Source organism: Crocodylus siamensis, chromosome 10, assembly GCF_052110815.1.
Source record: "Crocodylus siamensis isolate JL-2025a chromosome 10, ASM5211081v1, whole genome shotgun sequence".
Taxonomy (NCBI): Eukaryota; Metazoa; Chordata; order Crocodylia; family Crocodylidae; genus Crocodylus; species Crocodylus siamensis.
This window is the reverse complement of record NC_143404.1, coordinates 28,096,602-28,121,679: the sequence shown is the minus strand read 5'-3', so window position 1 is coordinate 28,121,679 and position 25,078 is coordinate 28,096,602. Positions and strand designations below refer to the sequence as shown.

General features: G+C 42.7%; 1 protein-coding gene across 1 annotated transcript in view; it reads left to right on the top strand.

The window, feature by feature from the left end:
* The window catches only part of SLIT3 (slit guidance ligand 3), a 946,021-nt gene extending 921,590 nt beyond the window's left edge, over window positions 1-24,431 (top strand). The window contains exons 33-36 of the mRNA XM_090064655.1: window positions 15,971-16,125; window positions 17,547-17,832; window positions 19,196-19,404; window positions 21,110-24,431. Coding sequence (XP_089920781.1) covers window positions 15,971-16,125; window positions 17,547-17,832; window positions 19,196-19,404; window positions 21,110-21,348 — 889 coding nt within the window. The 3' untranslated portion in view covers window positions 21,349-24,431. The remainder of the gene's footprint in view (window positions 1-15,970; window positions 16,126-17,546; window positions 17,833-19,195; window positions 19,405-21,109) is intronic.
* The last annotated feature ends 647 nt before the right edge of the window (window positions 24,432-25,078 follow it).

Genomic DNA, 25,078 nt, shown 5'->3' with positions numbered 1-25,078 from the left:
ACTGGTCTGTAGTTCCCCACGTTCTCCTGCTTCCTTTCCATAAAGTTGGGCACTATATTTACTCTTTTCAGTCATCTGGGACCTTTCTTAATCACCATGAGTTTTCAAAAATAATGGCCAGAGGTTCTGCAGTCATATTGGCCAAATCCCTCAGTACCTTTAGGTGCATTATGTTTAACCCCATGGACTTGTATGCATCCAGCTTTTCTAAGTAGTCTCTAACCTGTTCTTTCACCACTGTTGGCTCCTCACCTCCTCCCCAAACTGTGCTGCCTGGTCCAGTAGTCTGGGACCTTGCCTGTGAAGACTGAGGTAAAAAAGGCATTGGGTATCATCTGTCACTAGGTTGCCTCCCCCATTCAGTAAGGGACCAATGCTTCCCTGATCTTCCTCTTGTTGCTAACATACTTGTAGAAGCCCTCCTTGATACCGCTCACATCCCTTGCTAGCTGCAACTCCAGTTGTGCTTTGACCTTCCTCATTTTATCCCTGCATGCTCAAGCAGTACTCTTATACACTTCCCTAGTTGTTTGTCCAAATTTCCACTTCTTGTAAGCTTCATTTTCATATTTTAGCTCACTGAAGAGTCCCCTGCTAAGCCAGGCTGGTCTTCTGCCATATTTGCTATAGCTCAAACAACTCTTCCTTGTATGCCTTGGTGAGGGCGTGGAGGGAAGGAAAGAGATTGTAAGCTGTTTCAAAGTATGCTTGCCTCAAAGTATATTTAGGAATAGCCACCTTCTGGTTCGCTAGCTGCTCAGCAACATTGTATCAAGGTATTAGGCAAAGGAGGAAACTACAGTATCAAACATACACACATTTTTTGTATAAGATAAAACTGCTTTCTCTAATCAACAATAATTATAATAGTAAAATGTAATGGGGTCAAAAGAGTAATGGACCCTGTGTGGGGTCAAAAGAGGGTCCAATACTTAATTACTCTTTTGTCCCTACATAGAATAATTAAGAATAATTAAGTATTGGACCCGCATAGGCAGTACAGAACACATCTAATGGAACTGGGATGTTGAAACAGGTTGAATTCATTTGCAGTTGGTCAGGATCTGATGCTGAGCACTCAGAATTTCATTACATTCGTGGCAATTCCAAGAGCTTTCCACTTTTCCCAGTCAGGCCTTTCGTTCTTATGTGCTAATGAGAAACTGATTATAAACCAGAATACTACAATTTCCTTTTGCTACTGTGGCATTTTACTGAACAGAGAAAAGGTTTAACATTTCCTACACTTTTTGAGACTTATAAAAAATACTTTTATAGCCAGTATTATTCTTGAATGGCCACTTGTAGATACTTGATAGATTTTCATGTCAAAAGAGGCCAAAAATTTATATCAAACTGGTTGCCAAAATCAAAATTGTTCTTACAAGTGACTGATAGAACTAAAAACAATAATACAAATCTCTGATTAGCAGAAATTGCTATTGATGTGCAAAAAATCCACTTTGATATAAGAGGATAAATTCTCTATTTGTCCTATTTTTTAGATTGGAGGTCTGAGATGAACTGTGATGAGCTGAAAGGTTTATAAGAGGGATTTCACAGCCACATAAGACATAATTGTCATATGATAAACGCTTTTTACGCCACAGCAGATCATGGATTCAGTCTTCACTTTATGCATGATACTTCACTGTCTCCTTAGTGTGAAGGTGCTACATAAAGCACAACAGAGGAGAACTAAGTGTTTCTGACACCCAGTGAGTTCCTGTGAATAACATTAACTTTAAATCAGCCCTTAAGGAACCAGTTCTACTTCTGCATGTTGGAAACAAAGTCTCACTATGAACTCCATTTTCAGCAAGCATATGAGAGGCAGAGAGGGATGGAAACCTAACCCTGTTTAAAAAAGTATTCTCTTGTTTTCTAAAGATATATTTACACAGCTTCTGCAGTGTTCCTGATTGTGCTGCTCAGAAACACAGTTCCTGCCAGCTGCTTCTGCTTCATACAGGTCACTCCTGGAAATGGGGCAGTGAATGAAGCTGCCAGAGAAACACCCCGCACCGCTGCTGAGCATACTGGAGATTGTGTGCGCCAAAGCAGCAGCTTGGGATGACTCTACAGAGACTTCAATTGCCTCGTTTTTGCATTTGGCCCTTGAGACCCACTTCCATTCAACAAGGCAGGGTTGCATGCAGGACTGCTGCAGAAGGGGTACAGATACCCAAAATATTCTGAAAGTCCACTTGTCGTTTGTACAACGATCTGTTGTGACAGGTGGGCAATACCAGATTTTTAGAGGAACGTTTAAATCACTCCATGGATTCAATTATGAGAGAAAGCTGCATGTAGGTAAAATATCTCTCTAACCTCCTTGATCACTAATGGGTAGCTTTTAACTGGAAGTATGAGTCTTTCCCTTACAAAAGTTTTAGCTAGTATATGCAACTCTAAATATTTTCCTGTATATTAATGTCTAAGAATTATGATGGTTTATGCATGGTGTTATATATTCACAAATACAAGCAGAGAGTGATATAGCTACATGTTCACAGATATATAGAAATCCAAGCCCAAAAATATAGATACAGATTTATTTTACAATAAGCCTATGCTGCCTCTGTAACCATAAGCACATTTGTTTATCTGGACATTTTAGATTTCTGTGCTCAATTATGTAAAAAATAATTGTACAAATAATGGTATAACAATAAGGTCACCACTCTTTAGGGCTAAGGACAGACATTCAGAAAGCCAGAGCCTGAATTGATTTAATCTTTACAGATTAGTCCAACCTGCATCAATGGAACCAATTTGCAAGTGAATAGACATTCACTTTTGACTCCAAAAATGCAGGCACATACCTACAGTGGCTCAGGCCAGAAGTCGGGGGGGCGCTAGAGCAAGCCCTCGGCTAGAGGGAAACTAAGCTGAGCAAAGTGGCATGGCCAGGCCCAGGCAGGCCCGAGTATGATTGTGGAGGGTTTTAAACCTACACCCTGGAGCTGGGGATGCTTGGCAAGGGCTGCTGACACAGAAGCACTCTGGAGCAGGGTTTTCTACCCTCACCCCTTTCTCAGCCAGCTGGAGCAGTGATAGGTCTCTGGCTAGTGAGGAGAGGGGTGGGGCCAACCCTGCTTGGCTAGAAAAAACAACCTAGCTGAGCCCAGGGATGCAGAGCATGCTGGGATGCTGAGGGACTCTGATTTAACTTAAACCAGGAAGGAGTCTGGGACACAAGTTCCATAAACCAGTTTGACTTCAGTTGGTTAAGTCTGATACTACATTCAACCAGGTTTATCTCAAACTGATTTCAGCCATTTTGAAACTGGTTTATGTGCATTGAACTTATCTTTTGTTACCAGTTTACACCATTTTCTGATCATTTATACCACTTTATATGTAACTTCTGTCCCTAGCCTAGTTCTCACGATCACCTGATACCTTCTTAAAAGGTAGGTTAGACATTTGCTAATCTTCAGGTCTCCAAATAGTGATGGAGTTTTACTTTCATAACAAGGAAGTATGTCCCTATGGATATAGTGCCTCCCTGTAAATAAAGTGGAAATTGGCTCATTTCCTGGTTGAATATCTGTTTCTAAATAGACACTAATTCTCTTTCTTATGGCCAGCTTCCAATTTCAGCTGAACAGCTTCATCTACTGCCTGTCACTCAAACAAGAAGCATTTTTAATTGCATTTGAGCAGCAACAGTGGTGACTGCCACCAGCAAGTGCTAGTGTATGCTATGCCCCTTCCCATTTTCAAGAGCATAAAAGAAGGATTGTTCTCTTTTAACAAATTCTTTATTTCAGAATAATAGTAAAGATGCTTGCTAGATTTTTGTGTCAAATAGGCCAAAGGCTTATGGTGAGCTGAATGCTGAAGCAAGCGCTGTTCTCAATGATTTGATACTAGAACTAAACATTCGATCCATCTGCTATCGTTTGTTCTGAATCATAAATGTACATGTCAGACTAGCCCTCTGCTTGTTCTTGTGATGGATGCAGATTCTGAGATGTAAAAAGTCTTATTTCCAGAATTTCAGTTCTTACCTTCTACTGGTTTCCTGTTGTGTTGTCCTTGCTCCCATTTTATAAATTCTGTGATCATCCTGATTTTCTCTATGGGAGGCTTGGAAATACAGACATCACTTCCAAATCTGTAGAACACTGGGTCATGGTACTGTTTTCAATCATGATGCCCAGTGAAGACCCAGTCTATTGTTAGTGCACTGATGGCAGCATCAGGACCCAATGATGAGAACTCTGACATACAAATTTGTTCCATCATATTATTTAGAGAAGCAACAACTCTTTGATTTGGTATGCAGAATCAGGCTGTGACTTGGAAAAGTACTTTAAACTGGCTTGGTTATGTACACTGCTCTCTTTCTTGATTTTTGTGATTTTTTTCATTCTATATGACAAAAGCATCCAACTCTAGGGATATAGCTAGTGGGTGCTCCAAAGACTGGCACTAGGCCCAGCCTCCCTAACATTCATGGGGCAGATCCGTGGCTCATGTAAATTGTTTTAGCTGATTGGCTTGAAAACAAGGACGATTTATACCAGCCATGGATTTGCCCTATACTAATAATCTGGAGAAAGGGGTCAAGAGCATGTTAATTGCGTATTGCAATGGAATAAAAAAGTCTTGTTTTTTTTTTTCCTCTCAGAATGTTTGTAGCTCAATAGCTTTCATTGTTGGCAGGCATGCTGCAGGGATCAAATTAAGAGTGGAAATTAGATATGCACGGCTTGGCCAAATGATCATTAAGGGAGATATAGTAATCAGTTGTAAGTGTTCAAAGGGTAAACACCAAGGAGAGAAGAGAATTATTTAGGGTGGTCCAGAGAACCAGAACTGTGAAAAAAGAAATGAAAACTCAGATATCAAGGGAGAAAAGATTTTCGTAGGTGGATTTGCCAAAATGTGGGACAAATTGGAAGCCCTATCAGTAAATTTATTTAAAATTGGACTGTACAAGGAAGATTACATTGGAATAATACTGCACTGGCCAGGGGCATAAACTTAAGATATTTTATAAGTCGTTTACACCAGTTATCTTCCTGATTATATGTTTCATTAATGGCAATGTTTGCCTATGAAGTAGTTTTTAATTTGGTTTCAGACCATGTTAGTGCTGGCGTGAGAGTTTACTGCAGAAGTGGCTTTAGGCACAATTTGGAATTCATTCATTTTCCTTCTATATCCACGAGGAGGTTTATGTTTATTGTAGCCTGTAGACTGAAGAAAATTCTGATTGGAATTAAGGAAGGTGATGGGAGGCTGTAAGGAAAGCTCACTGGCCCTAAATCACCCTCCTCATGCTGTAGTTGAAGTAGGTCTCACCAGTTGAGTTCTCTGTACTCTCTTATCCCCTACCATAGCACACCTCATTGCAGCATCCAAACTGTCTCTCTTATGGTACCTGTCCTCCAGAGCTGGTCTGTCGTGAGCTCATAGGTTTCGTTGAATAGTACTTTCTACTCGCTCACTCTTCTTCTGTGGTTTTGAAGATTCCTTTCCTGTAGTCTTTTCTTTTGTTCACTAGGGCTGTGCAAGGCTTCGGACAGAGCTTCGGATGCCTCGGGGTCTGAAGCAGCATATCCGGGTCAAAGCACTGGCCTCGTTAGCTACCTCAGAGATCCGGCCATAGGGTATCATGGGAAAACAATAAAATATCTGTAACTTTGTTGTTTTGTGTTTGGTTTAGATTAAATTTTCAGAGGTGGTTGGCTCTGCAGAGAGGATGAAGTCTGTCAAGTTTCAAGAAGATCGGTGCAGGGGTTTGGGGGAAACAGCACACCAAATTCTTGAAAACAAAACTCATGTCATATCTAGGTGTTACAACATAGCAGTGTGAAAACTGCAAGGCTAGTAGCTCTTACTGAGGCCACAAAGCTGCCAAGTTCCAAGGAGATCGGTGCAGGGGTTTGGCGGGAACTGCCCCTCAAGCTGTGGACAATCAAAACTGGTGCCATGGGTGCTTGTGGGACTGACTGTGTCTGGCTTGGGGCAGGGAGGGGAGACACTGCTGCAGGCCTGGCTGCTGAGCTGCTGTGTTACCACTTACCAATCAATCAGTCATGATTCACTCAGGGACCAGGGGCTCAGGGACTAGCTCAATACACAAACCTAGCTACTACGTAATGACTTAATGAGCATCAGTTAGCACCTACAAAACCAGGCTAAGGAGAGGAAGGACTCAATACAGACAATCAACTGCCCCAAGACAGACGCAGTCTTGACACAAGTTTTGTCCATCAGCAGCTAGGGGTGCAGGGCCCCAGAACCCCCCTGCACCGATCTCCTCCACAGCTGGCAGGCGTCGTGGCCTCAGCAGGGGCCACCATCCCTGCAGCTGTCACCCTGATGCGACTTAACACACACAGGATCACCCATGGCACCGGTTTTGCTTGTCTGCAGCTTGAGGTGCAGTTCCCCCCAAACCCCTACACCTGTCTCCTTGAAACTTGGTAGGCTTTGTGGCCTCAGTAAGAGCCACCACCCCTGCAGTTTTGATCCCCCTGTGTTGTAACACACAGCTGTGACATGAGTTTGACTTTCAGGAATTTGGGGTACAGTTTCTCCCAAACCCTTGCACTGATCTTCTTGAAACTTGGCAGGTTTCATGCTCTCAGCAGAGGCTACCATCCCAGCACGTTTCATCCAAATCAGACAAAAAACAACAAAGTTATAGATATTTCATTGATTCCCCCTTTACACTCTATGGCTGAATCTCCGAGGCAGCTCTGAAGCTTCAGAGCCGCTTTGGCCGGATCGAGGCGGAAATCTGGTCTGAAGCTCTAGGTTGGATCACGGCCATCTGAAGCAGCTGGAGCCGAAGCTGGATCAGATTGCTGCCGACTCGCACAGGCCTATTGTTTACTTCCTCAGTTGCTTGCTGGCTTCACTTCTGCCTGCTGCTGCCCTCAAAAGGGGGATGCACCAATTAATACAGAAGGTCAGAAAAAGGGAAGTTTCTGATAATTAATTAATGCCCTACGTTGTGTAATGAATGGTTATATGTTACCTTCTTTATCTTTTGACTGCTTTTATTGTTACCTTCTGGTTCCAGTTCTCCCGAAGCATTAGTTGCTCTGCCAGGTACATTCTGTGTCAGTAAAATGCAATGAAGATTTTAATGATAAAGGTACTCCTTGGCCTGTCTCTCTCTCAGGTTGCTGGATTGCTGTATCTGACAGACCAGACCAGATTTTTTACAAGCTGGAACTTAAGAGTGCCTGTAGACATACAGGATGCCTGCTCCAACATGCTGTAACTATAGTGCATTGGAGTAGACCTGATTAATCAAGTCTGCTGGAGCATGCTAATTAGTTCACTCCAGCAGCCTCAGCATCTCATGTGCTCAGCGTCCCTGCACTTCAAAATGGGGGTGGGGGTGCTTTAACTAAAGCTCATCAAACAAGCTTTAGGTAAATCAAGGGTTTTCAGCCAGAGGTATGCATACCTCTGGGGGTATTTGGGATGGCCTCAGGGGGTACTCCCACTGCTGCACCACTGGTACACTCGCCCGAGGACCTCCCCACCCTCATCACTGATCGCCCACTGGAGAACCGCCCCCCACTGCCGGGTTACTCCAGCCTTCTCAACCAGCCACTGGGGATACACTGACCCCAAAAGGTTGAAAACCTCTGATTTAAAGCATCCCTGCTGCCACTTTGAAGCACAAGACACTGAATACATGAGATGCTGCAGGTGCTTTTATTAGGGCAGCTTTCAAGAGCCAGTCTTATTAAAGTGCCCCTTCCACCCCTGGAGCATGTGTAAAGATGCCCTAAGTGACTGTTTTCAAATTTGTCTCTGCAGTTGTTACCTAACAGCACCTCTGTCTTCTTGCCATTGGCATAGTTCTCACTTTGAAAACTCCCACCTAGACCAGAGAGGGGAACTAATGTACAGCACCCAAATACATCCTCCTGAAGCTCATAAGTAATGATGGGAATACTCTATCTGCATATGGGACTCTTCAGCCTGGAGAAAAGAAGGTTCAGGAGGACTTGGTGGCAACTTATAAGTGTATACAGGGTATACATTAAAAACTGGGAGAACATCTGGGCACCCCAAGGGAAGACAAGGTCTAACAGTCACAAACTGCTAGAAGACCGTTTTAGACTGGACATAAGGAAAAACTTCTTTACCATCCGAGTCCCAGAATCTGGAATAGACTCCCCCAGAAGTGGTGCAAGCACCTACTCTGGACACGTTCAAGAAGTGCTTGGATGATTATCTTGCTCGGGTCATCTGACCCCAGCTGACGTCCTGCCCCTTGGGCAGGGGGCTGGACCCAATGATCTCGCAAGGTCCCTTCCAGCCCTAACTTCTATGAAATCTATATGCTTAGGAGGACCCGATTCGTGTCCATTAAAGTCTGTTACTCTTGTAACACAGTGACATCTTAGCTTTTAGACCATGTCACCAAAAAAAAGGAATGAAGAGGAAGACCCAGGCACCTTTAATATTAACAGTTTGTCAGGGACTCAAGCAGTTTGGAAAGGGATTGCATTTAGACACTTAAGAGAGAGAATAGGAATTTGGCCCCCAGTTTTTGTGGTCTCCGGTGAGTAGGTGAGGTGATTTCCCAGATTTTAAGAGGAGTGTTTCCATTTTGTATAAAATTAGTATGTCGGCACTTTCTGCTGTTTCTTTTGGGGCAAGTTACAGTATTAAATTTAATGCATGGAAATCCTTGCTCACCCTTCAAATGTTTACATTTTAAATATTTCCTTCCTTACTTAACAAGTATACAATGTAAACACTATGGTATTCTGTGGTAATGGCCCAAAATACTGTGATTGGAAGCTGGCCCAAGCTGAAAAGTTCAGCACTCTTTTTTAATGGGTTGGAAAATCTAAAAAGCCAGAGGTTGGTTTTTTGTGAATCCCGCAGAAGAGTTGATTCTGATCCAGATTATGTTTTATCCTGCCTCCTCCCCCACAACGCCCAGTACCAGGTATGTTCAGATAAATTATTCTGGCTTAATCACTTGACATAATAGTCTATTTCAGAAGGGACAAATTGTGTTATCTCAGGTGGGCATCAGGTGTGTGACTACAAAAGCCTATTTTAGCAAATACATTATGTAAAACAAGCCAAGACAAACCTGGAGCCCTCTCCTATAAAGTTTATTTTTGTATCACTGTATCCTATGTGAATAAGAGTGCAAGATTCATTTGTGTACCAAGCTCTTAAAATTCTAGTACAGGGTAAGGAATGGAAATGATACAAAAGTACCACTGGTATTACAAAATTTGAACAGTGTTTCCATGATGTTGCAGCTCCACCTAACGGTAAAAGCTTAAAGTATATATATCACTGCAGCTGCATTTTTGAGTTCTTGCCTTAGGGCCTTGCAGATCCATAAAATGTTTACACCTTACTGTTCCTGTCTTAAGACTACAACTCATGTTCACCGCATCATTGCCCGTGTCAATGTGGCAGATTTAAAAGCTTACATGCTTGTGCCCTCTGGCACTGCACACAGTAGCAGTGTACTGTAGAGTGAAAATACTGATGAAATGCGATAAATCCCTGATTCTGAGGTAGGTATTTGCAAGCTATGGGTGTTTCAAGAGGATGAGCTGTAAAACCAACTGATCACCAATAAGAATTCAATTAACATTTTAATAGAAATCTTGTAGCAAGACAGGTCAGGAAGAGGCCCCTTGAAAAGAGCAGAGCACAGCAAGTTTGAGCCCAGTCGTGATGTACTGTTCAGCGTTTGTGGCTTTCTTCCCTTCATCTCTCGCCAAGCCACTGTCTCCACTGTCTCAGACAATTGCTGAGTCTCCTAAAGGCCTAACAGTGTACCAGGCTTTAAGGAAGAATTCACATAGCCCTTCCCTCCCCCTCCATGTTGTCTCCATGTGTCTCTTAGGATCCAAAGACTGCTTAAAGTCTCTTGTCAAAGCATCAGCAGCAATTGCTGGAAAACAATATCCATTCTCTTATGGCTTTCTGAAATTCCACTTCCCCCTGGGATGTAGTACTCAGTCCCTCCATCAGCTTTTCTCTTCCAAAATGATGCATAGTTGACCTGGTTGGACTCTGTCAGCTTTGCAAAACTGAAATATTTGACGATGACAATACATTATTTTCCATTTCTCAAAGCATTAAAAGTTTTGGTTTTTTGGGGTGCAAAAAGAAAAAGGACTAGATTAGGGATCCAAGAATGTCTTCCTACCTCCAGTTTGCTACCTTCAGTTAACAAGTTAACCACAGATAAGCTGAAAACATTGAGAATTAGTGGTTGATTCTTGGCTGCATCAACAAGATACATGGGCCTCCATTTGCCTATTAATCAAGGTACTTAAACCCTAATCTGGGAAAACCATATGCTGTGGAGGAGTTAATGATTAATGCTTGTGAAATCCTGGCCCAAATAGGAACTAGGACTGCCAAATGTGATAATGTTGTTCTCTGACAAATAACCATAGCTCAGCCTTCTTCAGATAAGAATGTAGTTTTGTGTTTCAGCTTCAGCCATTGATCCCACTATAAGGGGGGTTCCTTGTTAAACAGCCATTCATCCTAGCCCCTCAATATGCATATGTCACAGCCAACATTGCCTTGCTATTCTTTTCTCATTAGCATATCTGCATAGCTTAACAATTACAAATATGCCTTTTCATTTATCTAGTACCTCTCAGCTGAGAATCTATGTACTTTATACATATGAATGAAGCCTCACAACAGTCCTGTCAGAGAGCCATTTTCCAGCAGTGATATCTGTATATCCCCTGCCTATCTCCTAGATGTAATGTGGCAGATACTTAACAGCAAACAAAGACACGTAAACAGTAGTTTAGAGCACTAAGTAGATATCCTTATAGTCAGATGAAACGGCAAGGAGAAATTCACTGGGTAAAACAAGATCAAATAGATTTGGAAACAAATCTAATATATTTTATCTGAACTTTGAGAGTTAGATAGAAACAAAATTATTCCTCTATGTGCTGTGAGGTTTCTTTTCCCTAAAAAACACTTGTGGGCCTCAGAGAAAGCTGTGGCAGCATCAAGTACAAATTTCCAACACCTCCCCATTAAGAATCCTCTAACCAGTCTAGGAGTGTTCACCACCCACAACACATGACTCACTGGAAATACAACTGCCAGAGAGTATAGCACTAAGCATCATTTCCATGGGAATTGTTCTGTGCTTTCACATCATTTCAGTGTGTATTGACTGTATGTCTATCCATGTATTTTTATATTGGTCATCACCATGGTATCTAAAGACCTCCTAGTTCATAAAATTGGCCTTGATCTTTAATAGACACATCAGCTTATGGCTATTTTCAACTGAAAGACCATTAGCTGCTTCCCGCAGAATGATACAGGACATCAGCTCAGTCTTTCAGAGAGCTATCTCCTGAATGAGCGGCAAACCTCACTCATCACCAAGAATTCTGGTTTTCCCTGATAAAAAACTGCAAATTCTCTGATAAAACCCTTAAAATCCAAGGTTAAAATGAAAGGCACCTCACAGACCCCACAGCTCTGCTGGTGCCCCTCACTACCCCCCACAGCCTCCTGGCCCTGCTTCTGCACCTCACTCCCCTCCCACAGACTCCACAGCCCTGCCAGTGCCCCTTGCTCCCCCAACCCTGCCAGAGGGGGCCCCCAGCTCTCTAGGCCCCTGCCCCTGGCAGAAGGTGGCAGCTCTTGTAGCTGAGTGGAACCCGCCTCTCCCCCCCATTGCCGGCTGCCTGCCTGCTGCAGACTTGCGGGCCGGGCTGGCTCCCTGACATGGTGAACACTCCCAGGGGGCAGGGGGACTTGTGCCCCCCAGATCTGTGCTTGGGGCATGGGGCTGTGTGCTGCCCACTTCAGGCTCAGGCTCCCACCCTGCTGCCTTTCCCTGGGGCCTTTGTAGCCAAGCATGTGCAGCGAGGTGCTGCAAAGCACAGCAGAGCTGCGCAGGGAGCTGCCTGCCACTGCGAGCTCCATGCTGCCCTGGTGATGTGTCCCCTGCCTGTACGGCTGCAGCAGGGGAGGTGGTGCAGAGTTGCATGCAGGGGCCAGGGCAGCAGGGGGCTTGCAGTATCAGGTAGGTTCCTACGCAACTCCACTGTACCCTGCAGCACCAAGTCACACATACTGGGATGCAGAGGCCCCAGGGGAGGGCAGCAGGGTGGGAGCCCAAGCTGAAGCAGGCAGCTCACAACCCTGCATGCTGCACACAGATCGGGGGGGCATAGGTTCCCCTGCCCCCCAGGAGTGCACTCAGCAGCAGGGAGCCGACTCCGGTCCCTGGATGAGTCGCTCGCAGCCCCGTCCTCCTCCCCTCCCAGGGCCCTGCAACTCTGCATCATGTCCCTGGGCCTCAAACCCCAGCCACTGCCCATCTGGGCAGCAACTCCAGCCCTGCCCAAGTCCCTCCCTATGGGGGCCTCAATCCCCCCTGCCTACTTACCTGTGGGAGCTGCTCTCCAGGCTTCCTGGGGCCATGTGCATGTACATGCACATGGCACCATCTGCCTGACCGCCCTCCTCCCACTCCCTCCAGTCTCTGCCAGCCTGCAGGGAGCTCGGTAAAATCCACAGTCTACTCTGTTTTTCCCTGGGAAACAGAAAACCCGGATCCCTCCTCATCACCCTGGTCTTGCTCAGCAGTCCATGTAATTAATGCTGACTTCTGCCTGACATGGCTAGCATGTTATCTGTAATACCAGGCCTGTTGTAATAACGTTATATCATTGAAATTATTTCATAAGTACATTTTGGTCATTTCTTCCTTCAGGCATCTTGTTCCATGCAGATCTGGTACTGTTCCCACTCAAGCTAGTGCCAGAATTCCTCTTTACATCAGTGGCTCAATTACCTTTAAATTAGTCAGTTATGATGCTGGGTGTGTGGTCCATTTGAATTGGAATAAAAAATTAACTAACTACATTTTCACTTTTTTACTCCCTGGTGCATGTTTTTTGTGAACAGCCCCAAAATCCATTTTCTAAACTAGGCAGTGTTTCAGAATGCTTCACTTCCATGTCTTGTATTTTTGTCTATAAAATAACAGCAGAGATACCACAAAACTAGTGTGCCTGCTAAAGAGAGGTGTGGGACTGGAAAAGGGTTTTTGTAGGTCAAGGATAAAATGCATTGGTCAAGCAGCAGTGGTGGCTATGTGGTAGCGTTTCTACCTGTAGTGTGGCAGATTTGAGTTCAAGTCCTGGCAGGATCACCTAGGGGTGAGTGAAGTGACAGGGGAGAAATTCTTATTGGAGTGCAGGGAGTCATTGTGTTCCCCCCTCCAGGTACCTATGCCCTATATGTCTTGTCATTTTTCTCCTGCCCAGGCAGGGGGTGAGACTTGAAGATCTGCAAGGTCCCTTCAGACCCTACTTCTATGATTCTATGAAAGCTGACTGTATGGGAAGTTTACATAGTGTATTTCAACACCTGCTGTAGCCACTGCTGTCATTTTCTCCTTATGTATTAATGCTTACATGTGTGTAGAGACTTTAAATTTAAAGCACCAGAAAAATCCCTTCACTTCCATAACAATCAGTAGATTTGGAAAATCCTCTGATTTTTTTTTTATAGACCAGTTAATTCCTGGGCCTTGTTGCCCCTATCTCATTCCTCTCAGCCTGTTCTTCGGTGTAGAATGAAGCTACTAAATGGTTTTGAGGGATTTTAAAGGTGCAGCCTAAAGGCCTTAGAGCTGAAATTGCTCTGAAAATAAAGTGGGTGTCACTACATTTAATGAATGGGCAAAGTTTTAGTGTATACCTATGCTCTTAATTTAAGTACAATTGCTCTGATTTTATGTGGTCATCTGCCTGTGTAAATACTTAAATGATCCCATGCCTAGCTTACATGAAAATCAAAGTACTAATCACATGTGAACCCATTAGTGTAACTAGAGGAGTTAGTGGGGCACTTACCCTCAGTGCCAACTTAAAGAGATCATCAGAAACCCCTTCCCCCTCTGGGAGACTGTGCCTCCCTCTACACGTTACGTACATCACAATTGCCAACATGATGACACAATTAATTTAGACCACCTACACATGCTAATTAACTGTTGTGCCATAAAAAACTGTAAAGTTATTGCTGGAAAATGTGTAATAACTTTATAGCTGGTTGCTCCCAGCTTTAATTTGCATATGTAGCAGGGTCTGCCCTTGTGGCTGGGAACCCCATTAGCTGACTGCTCTCTGCCACAGGGATGCACCATGCACAGCTGTGGCTTGGAGTCCTGTAGCTGAGGGGAGTCTCAGACCATCCCTTGGCAGCTGAGCACTATGCAGCGCCACCTCCCCTTCTTTCCTGCAACTGAGAACTATGCATCGCTGCCCCCCATCCCTCCCCACAGCTGCCAGGACCTGGAGTCCACAGCTGCTGGGTGCTGCCAGGATCCAGTATTCCGAGCTGTAGGGCTCTTGGTCATAGGACACTGCTGTGATCTCCCAACCCCAGGGATGCATGGAACACTCTGCAGCTGGGAGATCACAGCAGCAGCAGTCTCCCAGCCATGAGGATGCATGGGGGCTCCCAGCTGTGAGGAACTTGCTTCCTGCTGGTGCAGAGGGAGCCCAGGACCGGGCTGCCTCCAGTCCCAATCATGCCTTTACCTGTACATGTAGAGGGTCCCTTTGCTAAAGCAGGCACAGTCCAGTCATAGAAGCCAGGCAGCCCTGTGCCCAGTAGTGTAAACAAGGCACCAAGGGCATCCTCCTTAGGGAGCACCCCCAGGGGGCTGCTGCGACAACACCACTAAGCACAGGGGTGCCTAGCTTCTATGGCTGGGCTGTACCTGCCATAGCAAAGACTCTCAGGGGACTTGGGGGGAGAGAAAGGTACTCTAATACCCCTGCTGCAACTTGTTCCTCAGCAGCAGCTCTATTGCCAAGACACCCCCAACACACATCCCAGCTCTCCAGTGGTCAGCACTCTGCCCAAGGCAATACAGGGGTTCACTACACCTCTGTCAGCTGCATACTTGTATATACATGTTGAATTTTGGTGTCATGTTAATTTAGGTGGCCACTAGTCCTCAACCCTACATTGAGTATCTTCTCCCTTGACACCTTCCTTTTCCCCACCTCAACCCCTGAAGTACTTTGAACAGAAGGGCATCATTCCCTCTTTGACTTGCATTTGCATTAGGATGTTTCTTTATGTAAATGAACAAATGATATTTTAGTTATTTGAGCAGAAGAAATAGTGGGCATGTTTACAAGTGCATTTACTCTGGCTTAAATTTACTGCTCAATAAATTACTGGACAGTAAGTGGGAATAAGTCAGCATCTACATGTACAAGCATTAAAGCATATTAAAGCTGTGTGTGGACTGACATGAGACTAAAGTTAGTCCCAAGTCAGTCTACACACACAGTGCTACTGCACAGTGTTACTGTGCCATAAGGCATCTACACATGTATTACTGCACAGTAACTAATTGGGCTTAAATTGGTACCTGCATCATGCACATTACAGGCATGCACGTGCAGACATGTGCCTGTACTGTGCAGGAATTTCTGTTACTGCACAGTAAATGTGCATATGTAGATGCACCCACTAAGTCTTTCCCACCTCTGGCATTGGGTATTGTAGCTTGCCTGTCTGTCTAAGTCACTTGTCTCTTTTGGGGAATACAGGGACTTAATAGTTAATTTCCCTACTTCACAGGGGAGTTGGAAGGGTTACTTGGCTATTGGCAAAGCATTTTGGCCATATGTTTAAGCAGGTGTATTCACTTGCCAATCAGTGTCATGAGTTGTCCCAGCATTCCCAAATCTAAGTTAGTCAGTATCCTAACAGTTAAATCTATATGTACTGATTGTATGAGAGATGACATAGTCTTTAATTTGTTCCTTTGAGATTCTTGTATCCAGGACATCTTCTGGCACAAAATGCAACCAATCACAAAGTGGAAAGTAGTATGAGATTTTCTTTCTAAGGGATATAACAGAAGCAAGCAGATCATAGCAAGTTGCCTTTTCTGGTTCTTTTCCTTTTTCCTTTTTCCCTTTAGTGTGGAAACAGTAAATGATGGGCAGTTTCACAGCGTGGAGCTGGTAATGCTGAACCAGACTCTGAACTTGGTTGTGGATAAAGGAACCCCTAGAAGTCTTGGCAAACTGCTGAAACAACCCTCAGTCAACCTTAACACCCCTCTCTACATTGGAGGTATGTTTGGTCAATAACTGAGCAGTTAACTTTCTAGGGATGTCTGCCTCTGATAGAGTTGAGTTCTGGCAGTAAAAAATCTCTATTCATTATATAAAAAATGATTTGCCTGGAATAAAGACTATAAGAAATTAAAAGGAAATGATTCCAGTAGTATGTCCCATCACATTGTTAGCAACTGTGTCCTTAAATTACCAACAGGTAGAGTCTTGCAGGGCAAGCACTAAGATCCTATGATGTTCTGAATAGCAGGAAAACTTGGATGGATAGGGACCTTCCACTCTTCTGAAGTGTTTTTGTCTCTCCAGAGGTGCAAAAGAAATTAGCTAGTTTAATACAGGAACTTCTAGACCAATTGTTTACTTATTCTAAAATGCCAGTTTATCGAAAGCAAAAGTGTTTATAGAGACATGCTAGGCTTGATTAAACTGTTGCTGAGCAGGCTCTTTAGGCTTAGTATCTCTGGTTCAGTGTGACGGAAGTAGGGGGAGAGAGCCCAGAAAAGTAAATAGTCAATTGACCAAGGAACACATGTTGAAATCTCAACTTTTTTTGTGATATGGAAATCTTGTTTTTCAGTTGGCTCTAATGTGAACCAAACACAAATATCTGCAGGTTCCTGATGGATCCATAAAGCCTTTGAGCCTGGCCCAAAGCCCACTGAAGCCAGTGGTAAAAACTTCTATTAACTTGAGTGGCTCCTGAACTTAAGCCATTTGTGCATAATCCTTTTTAGTGCTCCTTTTCTAAACAACTTCTGAATGATTGCCCACAAACATGGGTAAACTAGATAAACTTGCCTTGATCAGAGCTGAACCTTTTTATTGATTTGTATTGAGAATGTCAGGGATTATTAAAGTGCATTGGGCAAATGAAATTATCTGGTAGCAGGGTGCAAGAACATCTCACATTTCCAATCTATGCATCCTTAATATATTATTTTTAAAAGTGGAATCATATGTCTTGTAAGATGCTAGAAGTCAAACGACATGCAAGAACTAAAACAATTTTTTTCATTAAAAAGTGACAATATAACACAATTTCCATGACGAATCAAAAAGAATCATGTTTTAAATCAGATGCAAAATAGCTTTACCTGAGTTATGCTTATCAAAGCTCTTGAGGTACTTGTTCAAGTATTAGAGTACTAGATCCTCCTAGCCCATCTGGATTTTATTAGATGCAACACTGTTAATTCAATACCATGTTACTGTTTCCTTGCTAATTAATTCTTGTGTATGGTGGAGTAGTGTTGACTGTCTTGTATCTCAGAGGTTGTGGCACTTCACTGGCAAGCTAAGACATTCTTAATAGTTCCTAAAGTGCTTTGGGATCCTCAAATGGATGGTGCTGTAGAAGTTCTAGACATGGTTTCTTATTGTAAATGCAAGATAGTCCTTAACATTTTTTTTTATTTGAAGGGATCCCAACATCTACAGGGCTATCTTCATTGCACCATGGACCTGATAGGATGCCAAATGGCTTTCATGGATGCATCCACGATGTCCGAATTAATAATGAGCTGCAGGATTTTAAGGATCTACCACAGCAGTCATTAGGAGTCCTTCCTGGATGCAAATCTTGTAACATCTGCAAGCATGGCATCTGCCGGTCTCTAGAGAAGACAAGTGTTATCTGTGAATGCCACCCAGGCTGGACAGGTCCACTCTGTGACCAAGAAATTGGAGACCCCTGCCTTAACAACAAGTAAGTTCACCTTGGTGCTGGCAGGAGGGCTTTCTGCAGTGAGTGGATATTTCGCTTTTCATCCTATCAGTCAAAACCAAATATTTTCAGAGGTGCTGAGCTCCTACAATTCCCTCTGAGAGCATTAGGAGAGGTACTTTCAGATATTTAAGTAGTTAAAGTTAGTTTCACCCATAATCCACAGAGGGTTAAACCCCAGCAAAATGGGTTCACTCCATTTCTGAGCAAGAGCATACACACTTGGGCTTAATATACTTCACACCTTCATTTAAGTTAGCTTAACTTTCCCCAGACAGACACACCCTGCATGTCCCCTACAGAGTGTTAGGGATTTGACTCCCACACTTCCAACCTACGTGGAGGAATATGAGTATGGACCCAAGAGCAGTTACAGGGATTAATACCAAGGGTTATTAATCCAGCAGTAAGAGTTAGTTTAGTAATATTGAAAATGCCTCTTTTTTTCTAAGGGGATTGTGACCCCACTAATTACTACTTTCTTCTATTTTCCAACCTCATAAGAGGTTTTATTTTAAGCATTTCCTGCTTTGTACAGATATCCAACTGGCTAGGTGTAAATATGAATAATTTAAAATACCAAGACTACAAAAATGATCGGGCAAAGGCTTATGTAAAATAGTGGGCAAGGGGGTTTCTATATAAAATATTTGTAGGCTTGGGTGACTCTTCCTCCTCTGGCAAAGATGCCCCCTCTCATTTTCCCTGCCCAATTCCAAAGTCTGATCCAAGTCTGTTCTCTGAATGGGAATCTATTCTGCTTCCCCAAACCAGCTCCAAAGGAACATCATCTCTTTTGCCCTCTCCAGAAACACCAAAAACCCACTACAGATCTCCTGAGTCATGAAATCATTCAGCTAGAACTACATGCACAGTTTTTTCTGAGGTATTTAACCTCTTTTCCCGTTTACAGATTTGCCACCAGGGCATTGATTTTTCTTACATATATTCTTCATATGAAACTATTTGTAAAATAATTTCCCTGAATAAACCTTGGCACGTAGATTGTTCACAGGCCATTTGTTTTAAGGACTAAAACAATGAGCTGCTTTGTTTGCGTATATTGCACTGTTTCATCCCTGAATGGGGAAAGTATACCATTTGCTAAGATTCCCCCGAGAATGTACCTGATCACTAATTTCATATTTGCTTTCAGTAAATTTTATCCGGTGTTCTCTAAAAATTTGCAATTTCTGCAAGTATGCCCATCACAGAACTACAGTTCTTTTGAATACCGGCCAGAACCTAACTAGGAGCTCAGGCCTCCAAAACAAATATTCTTAGAAGATTTTGAGGTTCAAAAGCAACAAGTGCAAGCCAACTGTAAACTTTTCTCTTTTCTCAGGTGTCTCCATGGCAAATGCACAGCCACCAACTTTGCTTACACATGTAAGTGTACAGAGGGTTACTCTGGCATGTACTGCGACAAGAAGAACAACTCCTCAAACCCCTGCAGAATTCTGAAATGCAACCACGGGCAGTGTAAATTTTCAGAACGTGGGGAACCTTACTGCGAGTGTGATCCTAACTATAGTGGAGAGCACTGTGACAGAGGTATGCCTGGCCATAGTGCCTGGGATGTTTCTTTGTTGTAAATGTTTCTTTTGTGTTTGTCTTTACCTATATTGCACTGAACACTTGTCAGTGGGACAAAGGCAGGTGGAAATCCCATGAGGCTAAATCAGTGCAGCATAGCAACACAAAGTGTTGAGAGAGAGAGCTGGCCAGAAATGGTCCAAATGAATGGAAGAACATAGCTCTGTGGTTACATGCTATACCTCCTGCCTCCTGAGTCTTGCAGTTCTGCAGAATCTGGCTGGGATATTTGCAGAGAAAGCACCTAAAGGAATGGACCCTTTTGCTGTGTCACCATCCCTTTCATCATTTTTAGAGATTACCCACCCCTGTGATAATGTTGCTTTTCTGCCCTGAATACTGACATCTCCCTTTTGAACAGAGATGTTCAGATGTGAAAGCATGATTCCAGGGATGAATTGCTCATCTCTGGCAAGTAACTAGAATTGTACTCCGTTGTTGCTTATAATATTTTATAAAGATAGCAAATTTCATTGGAAAGGGTCATAGGCTGTATGTAGATGAAATGAGAGGCGTGTGTGCATGACACTTTAAAGCGGGCTAAATGCTTTTGCACCACTTTACTGGTGTTGGTGTTTGCATGCCTCGGAGGCATATTGCACATTAATTCCAGCCACTATAGGAAATTCAGCAGTGTAATGTACCTTAAATGACTTGAGGCACAGCGAACTAAAATTCCTCTGAGGAGTTTTTGTTTGCTGCCTTTACAACCCCAGAGTGAAGGCCTGCAGGCAGCCTGGCAGCAGCCAGGAAAATCAGGCTCCACCCAAGAAAAGCAGCGAGCCTGATCTATTTTTTTTCCCCCCCTGGAGCCTGCCCGCCTGAGCTGCGCGGGGACCCAGTGCTTCCCTCTGCAGCTGTGGTGCAACCTGGGACCGCCCATGCCAGGTGCCTGCAGGCGGGTGCAACCTAGGAGGGAGCACCAGTGCTGCGGAGGGAAGCACCATCACCCCCCCCACAGCCCAGGCACCACTCCGCCCACCAGCAGCTCGCCCTCCCCTCTCCGCCAGAGAGGCAGGTAAGTCAGCAGGGTGTGTGCATGACACAGGTGTTTAATCAACCCTAAATTGAAGCGGTGTTTTTTAAAACCCACCACTTCAATTTAGGGCCCCCGTTTCATCTGCACACGCCCATAGACTTTCCCAGTTGTATATCGACAATTATAAGCAGACGGCCTCTGTGACATGTATGTGACTGGGGGCCCTGGCAAACATTACATTTATGGTGTGACTGATATGTCAGTAGAGCCATAAATTGTAACATGATTATGCACTATCCTTCCTGCTTCCTGAATCCAACATTGCTGTAGATGTTCAGCCAATGGACGGCGAAATAAAATGGCAAATGGCAACCCAGACACATTTACTTTTTCAAGTGTCCTTGGACAAAGCCCAGATTATTAATGTCCATGTAGAGTAGCATTGTTGAAGCATTGCTAGATATGTTGAAGGAAGTCACTGGGCTTAATTCTTTACTGGCTTGCACCTTGCATCATACATCACACACACCGTGTTCTGCAAGCAGATGCAAGGTGGTGGAGAACTGCAGTCCTGTACATTATGGTTGTGTTGTTTACTTTAATTAAGTATTATATGTACAAGGCTGTTTTTTAGAATATGAATTATCATCCTCCCCATCTTTTGTCTCCATTGTCTTCAAATAGAGAATCTATGCCAAGGCGAGATCATTAGAGAGGTAATCCATAAGGAGCAAGGCTACACATCATGTGTTACTACCTCTAAAGTGCCTCGCATGGAATGTCATGGCACCTGTAGTAATGGCCAGTGTTGCGTTCCCCTCCGGAGCAAAAGGCGGAAATACATCTTTCAGTGTGCAGACGGATCCTCCTTCATGGAAGAATTGGAGAGACATGTGGAATGTGGTTGTTCAAAATGCTTATAAGCCATTTTTTGGTCTCTTGCCACTTTAATCGACTCAGAAGTGATATCAAAATGGGACCTATTTACTTGCAGAGTGAAGAAGAAGAAAAGAATATTAAGTATATTGTAAAATAAACAAAAAATAGAACTTATTTTTATTATGGAAAGTGACTATTTTCATCTTTTATTATATAAAGTATCACACCGTTTTGGGTATATGTATCATATAGTGAGTTATTTTTACCATGAATCTTTTTTAACAGTTGTAAAAAAAAAAATTAAAAATATATAAAGAAAACATAGCCTAACAGGATAAGTGGGATGAGGTTTAAGTATGCACAATGGCTAAATGTGAAAGTATTTCAAGGACTGGCCACAGAAGTACTGATACGGACTGAAAAATCTTCTCCAAGGTTCTGGGTGGGTACAACAGGAAAGATGACTCCTACAGCTGATAGCTGTCTCTCCTATCCACACATCCTGAATATGTCTCCTTCTCAATTGCTAACCCTGCCTAACAATGCTGGTTGTGTTTTACTTCTGTACAGTAGCTCAGCTTGATATTCTTGAACCAGTTCTCAGATAGCACCTAGGCATTGCAATAGCCTAAGTCTAACTCTGTTACTTAAATATTGTAACATTTTAATGCATTTCTGTTTTGTATGTTGTATTTAGCTGTGTTCACAATATATTCTGTTCTTGAGCAACTGTATCTCTATAGCAAAGGCAGCTTTATCCAAAAGAAATGGATGGGGGAAAGAATGTGGGAAATATATTTTGCTTTGGAGCATTTTGGGGACAAAGGAGAAGTAATTGCTAAGTTACATCTAATAAATAATACACTCATTTCTTGTTAACTACTCTATTTTTCCCAGGTTTGTGCCTTATTAATCCCAGCTTTGAGCCCTTTTTATATGAAATAAAGGGGAATACACTGCTGTACAGTTTGCCATACCCGGGCTGTTTCACGCTCAAAGGCAATATGTAGATCCATTCTTCAAGAGCAAAAATATATTGACAGTATATTGCTTTTATTCTCACTTTCACTTTTTTCAGCTGTGATCATTGCCTTTGCCACATAAATATTTCTAACTGCTGCTTATCAAATCAGTATGAATTGCACTATAGCTATTTGGAGTTCCTGAGCTCCTACTTGGTCCATTTTAACCAAGCTTTCTTCTTTTCTTACAAAACTTTTTATACCTGCATACGCTTGTTTTCACTTTCCAACATAGTGATCTACACTGAAAGATTTTTCACCTGCGCTGTTTATTCTTTACCTGTTCCTTCCCTAGGATTCCCGTTGACTTCAACAGTGTGTACAGCATGAATGCCGAGTAGGAAGTAAAAATGATTGCAGAAGATAAATTCTCAGTATGAATGAGGCAAATTTTAGTCTAAAGGAGTTGGAGGTTTTGGCAGGGTTATCTTTTAGAAACGGGGATTATAGGCAAAGAAAAGTACTAGGAACTCTTTGTAATTTTTGATTCTCATGAATTTCAAATATTTCTCTCAATTATTGCTCCCTTCCCCCCTGCTAGTATATAAGATAAAGGGGCCCTTTCTTCAAATAGTCCTTTTCTGAGAAAATGCTAAGACAGAGCCTGTTCCCAGCAGCTTGGGCATGAATCAGAGCTCACTGATATCAAACAAAAGGCTTTCGATTGGGCCATTAATGACAGAGAGAGAAAGTAAATCTATCACTGAAAATGAATTAGATATATCATTCCTATTTTTGTTTGCTTTGAATGAGACTTTGAAAAAGAACATGGAACTAAATCATTCTGTGGCTCATACAAACTTGCAGTTTCTTCTCCATAAAAGAAAACGTACTGGCCAATGCTATTGGAAAAATCATTGTCACTTTGGAACCAAAGCCATACGATGCTTTTAGTTCTAATTAAAATATATTTCACCCCACAGGAGAATATTCCAATTTCTTTGTGACTCCAGGGATAGTTCAGTCAGAAAGCAAGTAAGCAATACAATAATAAAGACTAGTACATGGAGTCTGCACTCAGTTACACAGAACACTCCCTAGATATTGTGCCAAAAACTCACTGAAATAATATAGCTTACACGCCAAAAAAAGCAGTTAAAAATAGCATGGGTTTCTTTTTAATGTTGAGTATAATATATAAAGATAGAAGCAGCTGGAGTTTATAACATGTGAAGAAAGGGGGAAAAAACAGTTTATAAATTCTAAGTATTTACAAAAGCAACTGCACAGTTGCATAAACACAGGCCTGGCACAATAATACTACTTGTCAGTGCTACATGCCTTGTGAATCCCTTTTATTTCTAATGCAAAAGTCACCTTTATCCCAGGAAAGTGGACTCCAGGCTTTATCAGTGGATCCCTGAGTTTCAATGCTCTTAATGTTTTAAAATTTCCTTTGTATGATTGACAGCCAGTTAACTGCTAAATCATGAAGGGATATTGTGCCTCAAAATGTGTTCAATCATTTCATTCAAAGAACAGTTAAAGCTTCCTCTTGAATAAACACCTGAGGGGATGGGGGGTGACCCTCATGGCCAGCACAGAAGTAATCAACTTCCTGTTTAAAATATCTAAGACTGAAATATTAATCGAAATCTCACAGCAAAATGACATTAGCCTTAACACAATAAGGGATGGGAGGTGTGCTGTCATTGTGTTCAAATGCTAAGCACTCCGATGAAAAAAATGAGAATTTCTATTTTTTATCAAAAAGTGCATTTTATATGATTTTAGGCAGCATTTGCCATTTAATGGTGACAATCACTGCCATTGTCCATGTCAGTGATTTTACTGGTTTGATATGGAACCAATTTTCTTGTTCAAGGAAGAAAGATTCAGAGGTGCCAAAAATGCAAGGTTAACTCAAGTGTTAGCTAACTAGAAGTTTCCTCTTACCTGCCTAATGTTACAGTAGATTTCAGCTACTGTTGATACAGTACAGTAGTTCTTTTATAACTCTATAAAGTTTTTAATATAAAGTAAAGAGAGATGCTAACTCTAAAAATACAATGGCAATGCAAACTGGTGTGAAATAATGTATTTTATTAACAGACTCTCATTGTGATTCAATTTTAAATAAATTGTTGGGTTATGGAAGACTGTAACACACCCCGTGTCGTCTTTACTCTGTGCTTCATGTGTCAAGGTCTGGACATTTTCTGGATGTCCAATTTCTTATGATAGAGAGGGTATTGTTACACATTCATTTTAGGCAAGTCAAGGAGCTCTTAACCCCTGGATTGTCCACATATTAAAATGTGTAAACTAGTTTTAGGCACCTTTTAGGTGTCTAAAAGTTACACCACTTCAGGGCATGTTTATCTCTGATCCATGTGTCCCAGTTCATGTTCCACAAATGTGTGCCCAGTCCCCAAAGGGAAGCTGCCCAAGTTTCAGTCCTCCAGTATCCCACGATACCATGTCCCCTTCTCCCATCTTTCTGTTCTGTGTAGGCAATGCACAACTGTAGCTCCTAGTCAGACCCCTGCTGCTCACCAACCCTCTACTGGCGAGTCATAGCTGCGTGGGTAGAAACCATCAGAGCAGGTTTTTAGCCTGAGAGTGTAACTACTGTAAATTCGAACTAACACTAACATCGCCCAGTATTTGAGAAGCTTAAAATGCAACGTGTAACAAGGTCCTGAGGTGGCTGCCACAATGTGAGTGATAACGTCATTCGCAATGCACACAACTGCATGGCATGGGCGGGGCTGGTAGTTTCTTCAGCAGCAGAAGTAAGAATATTATTGAT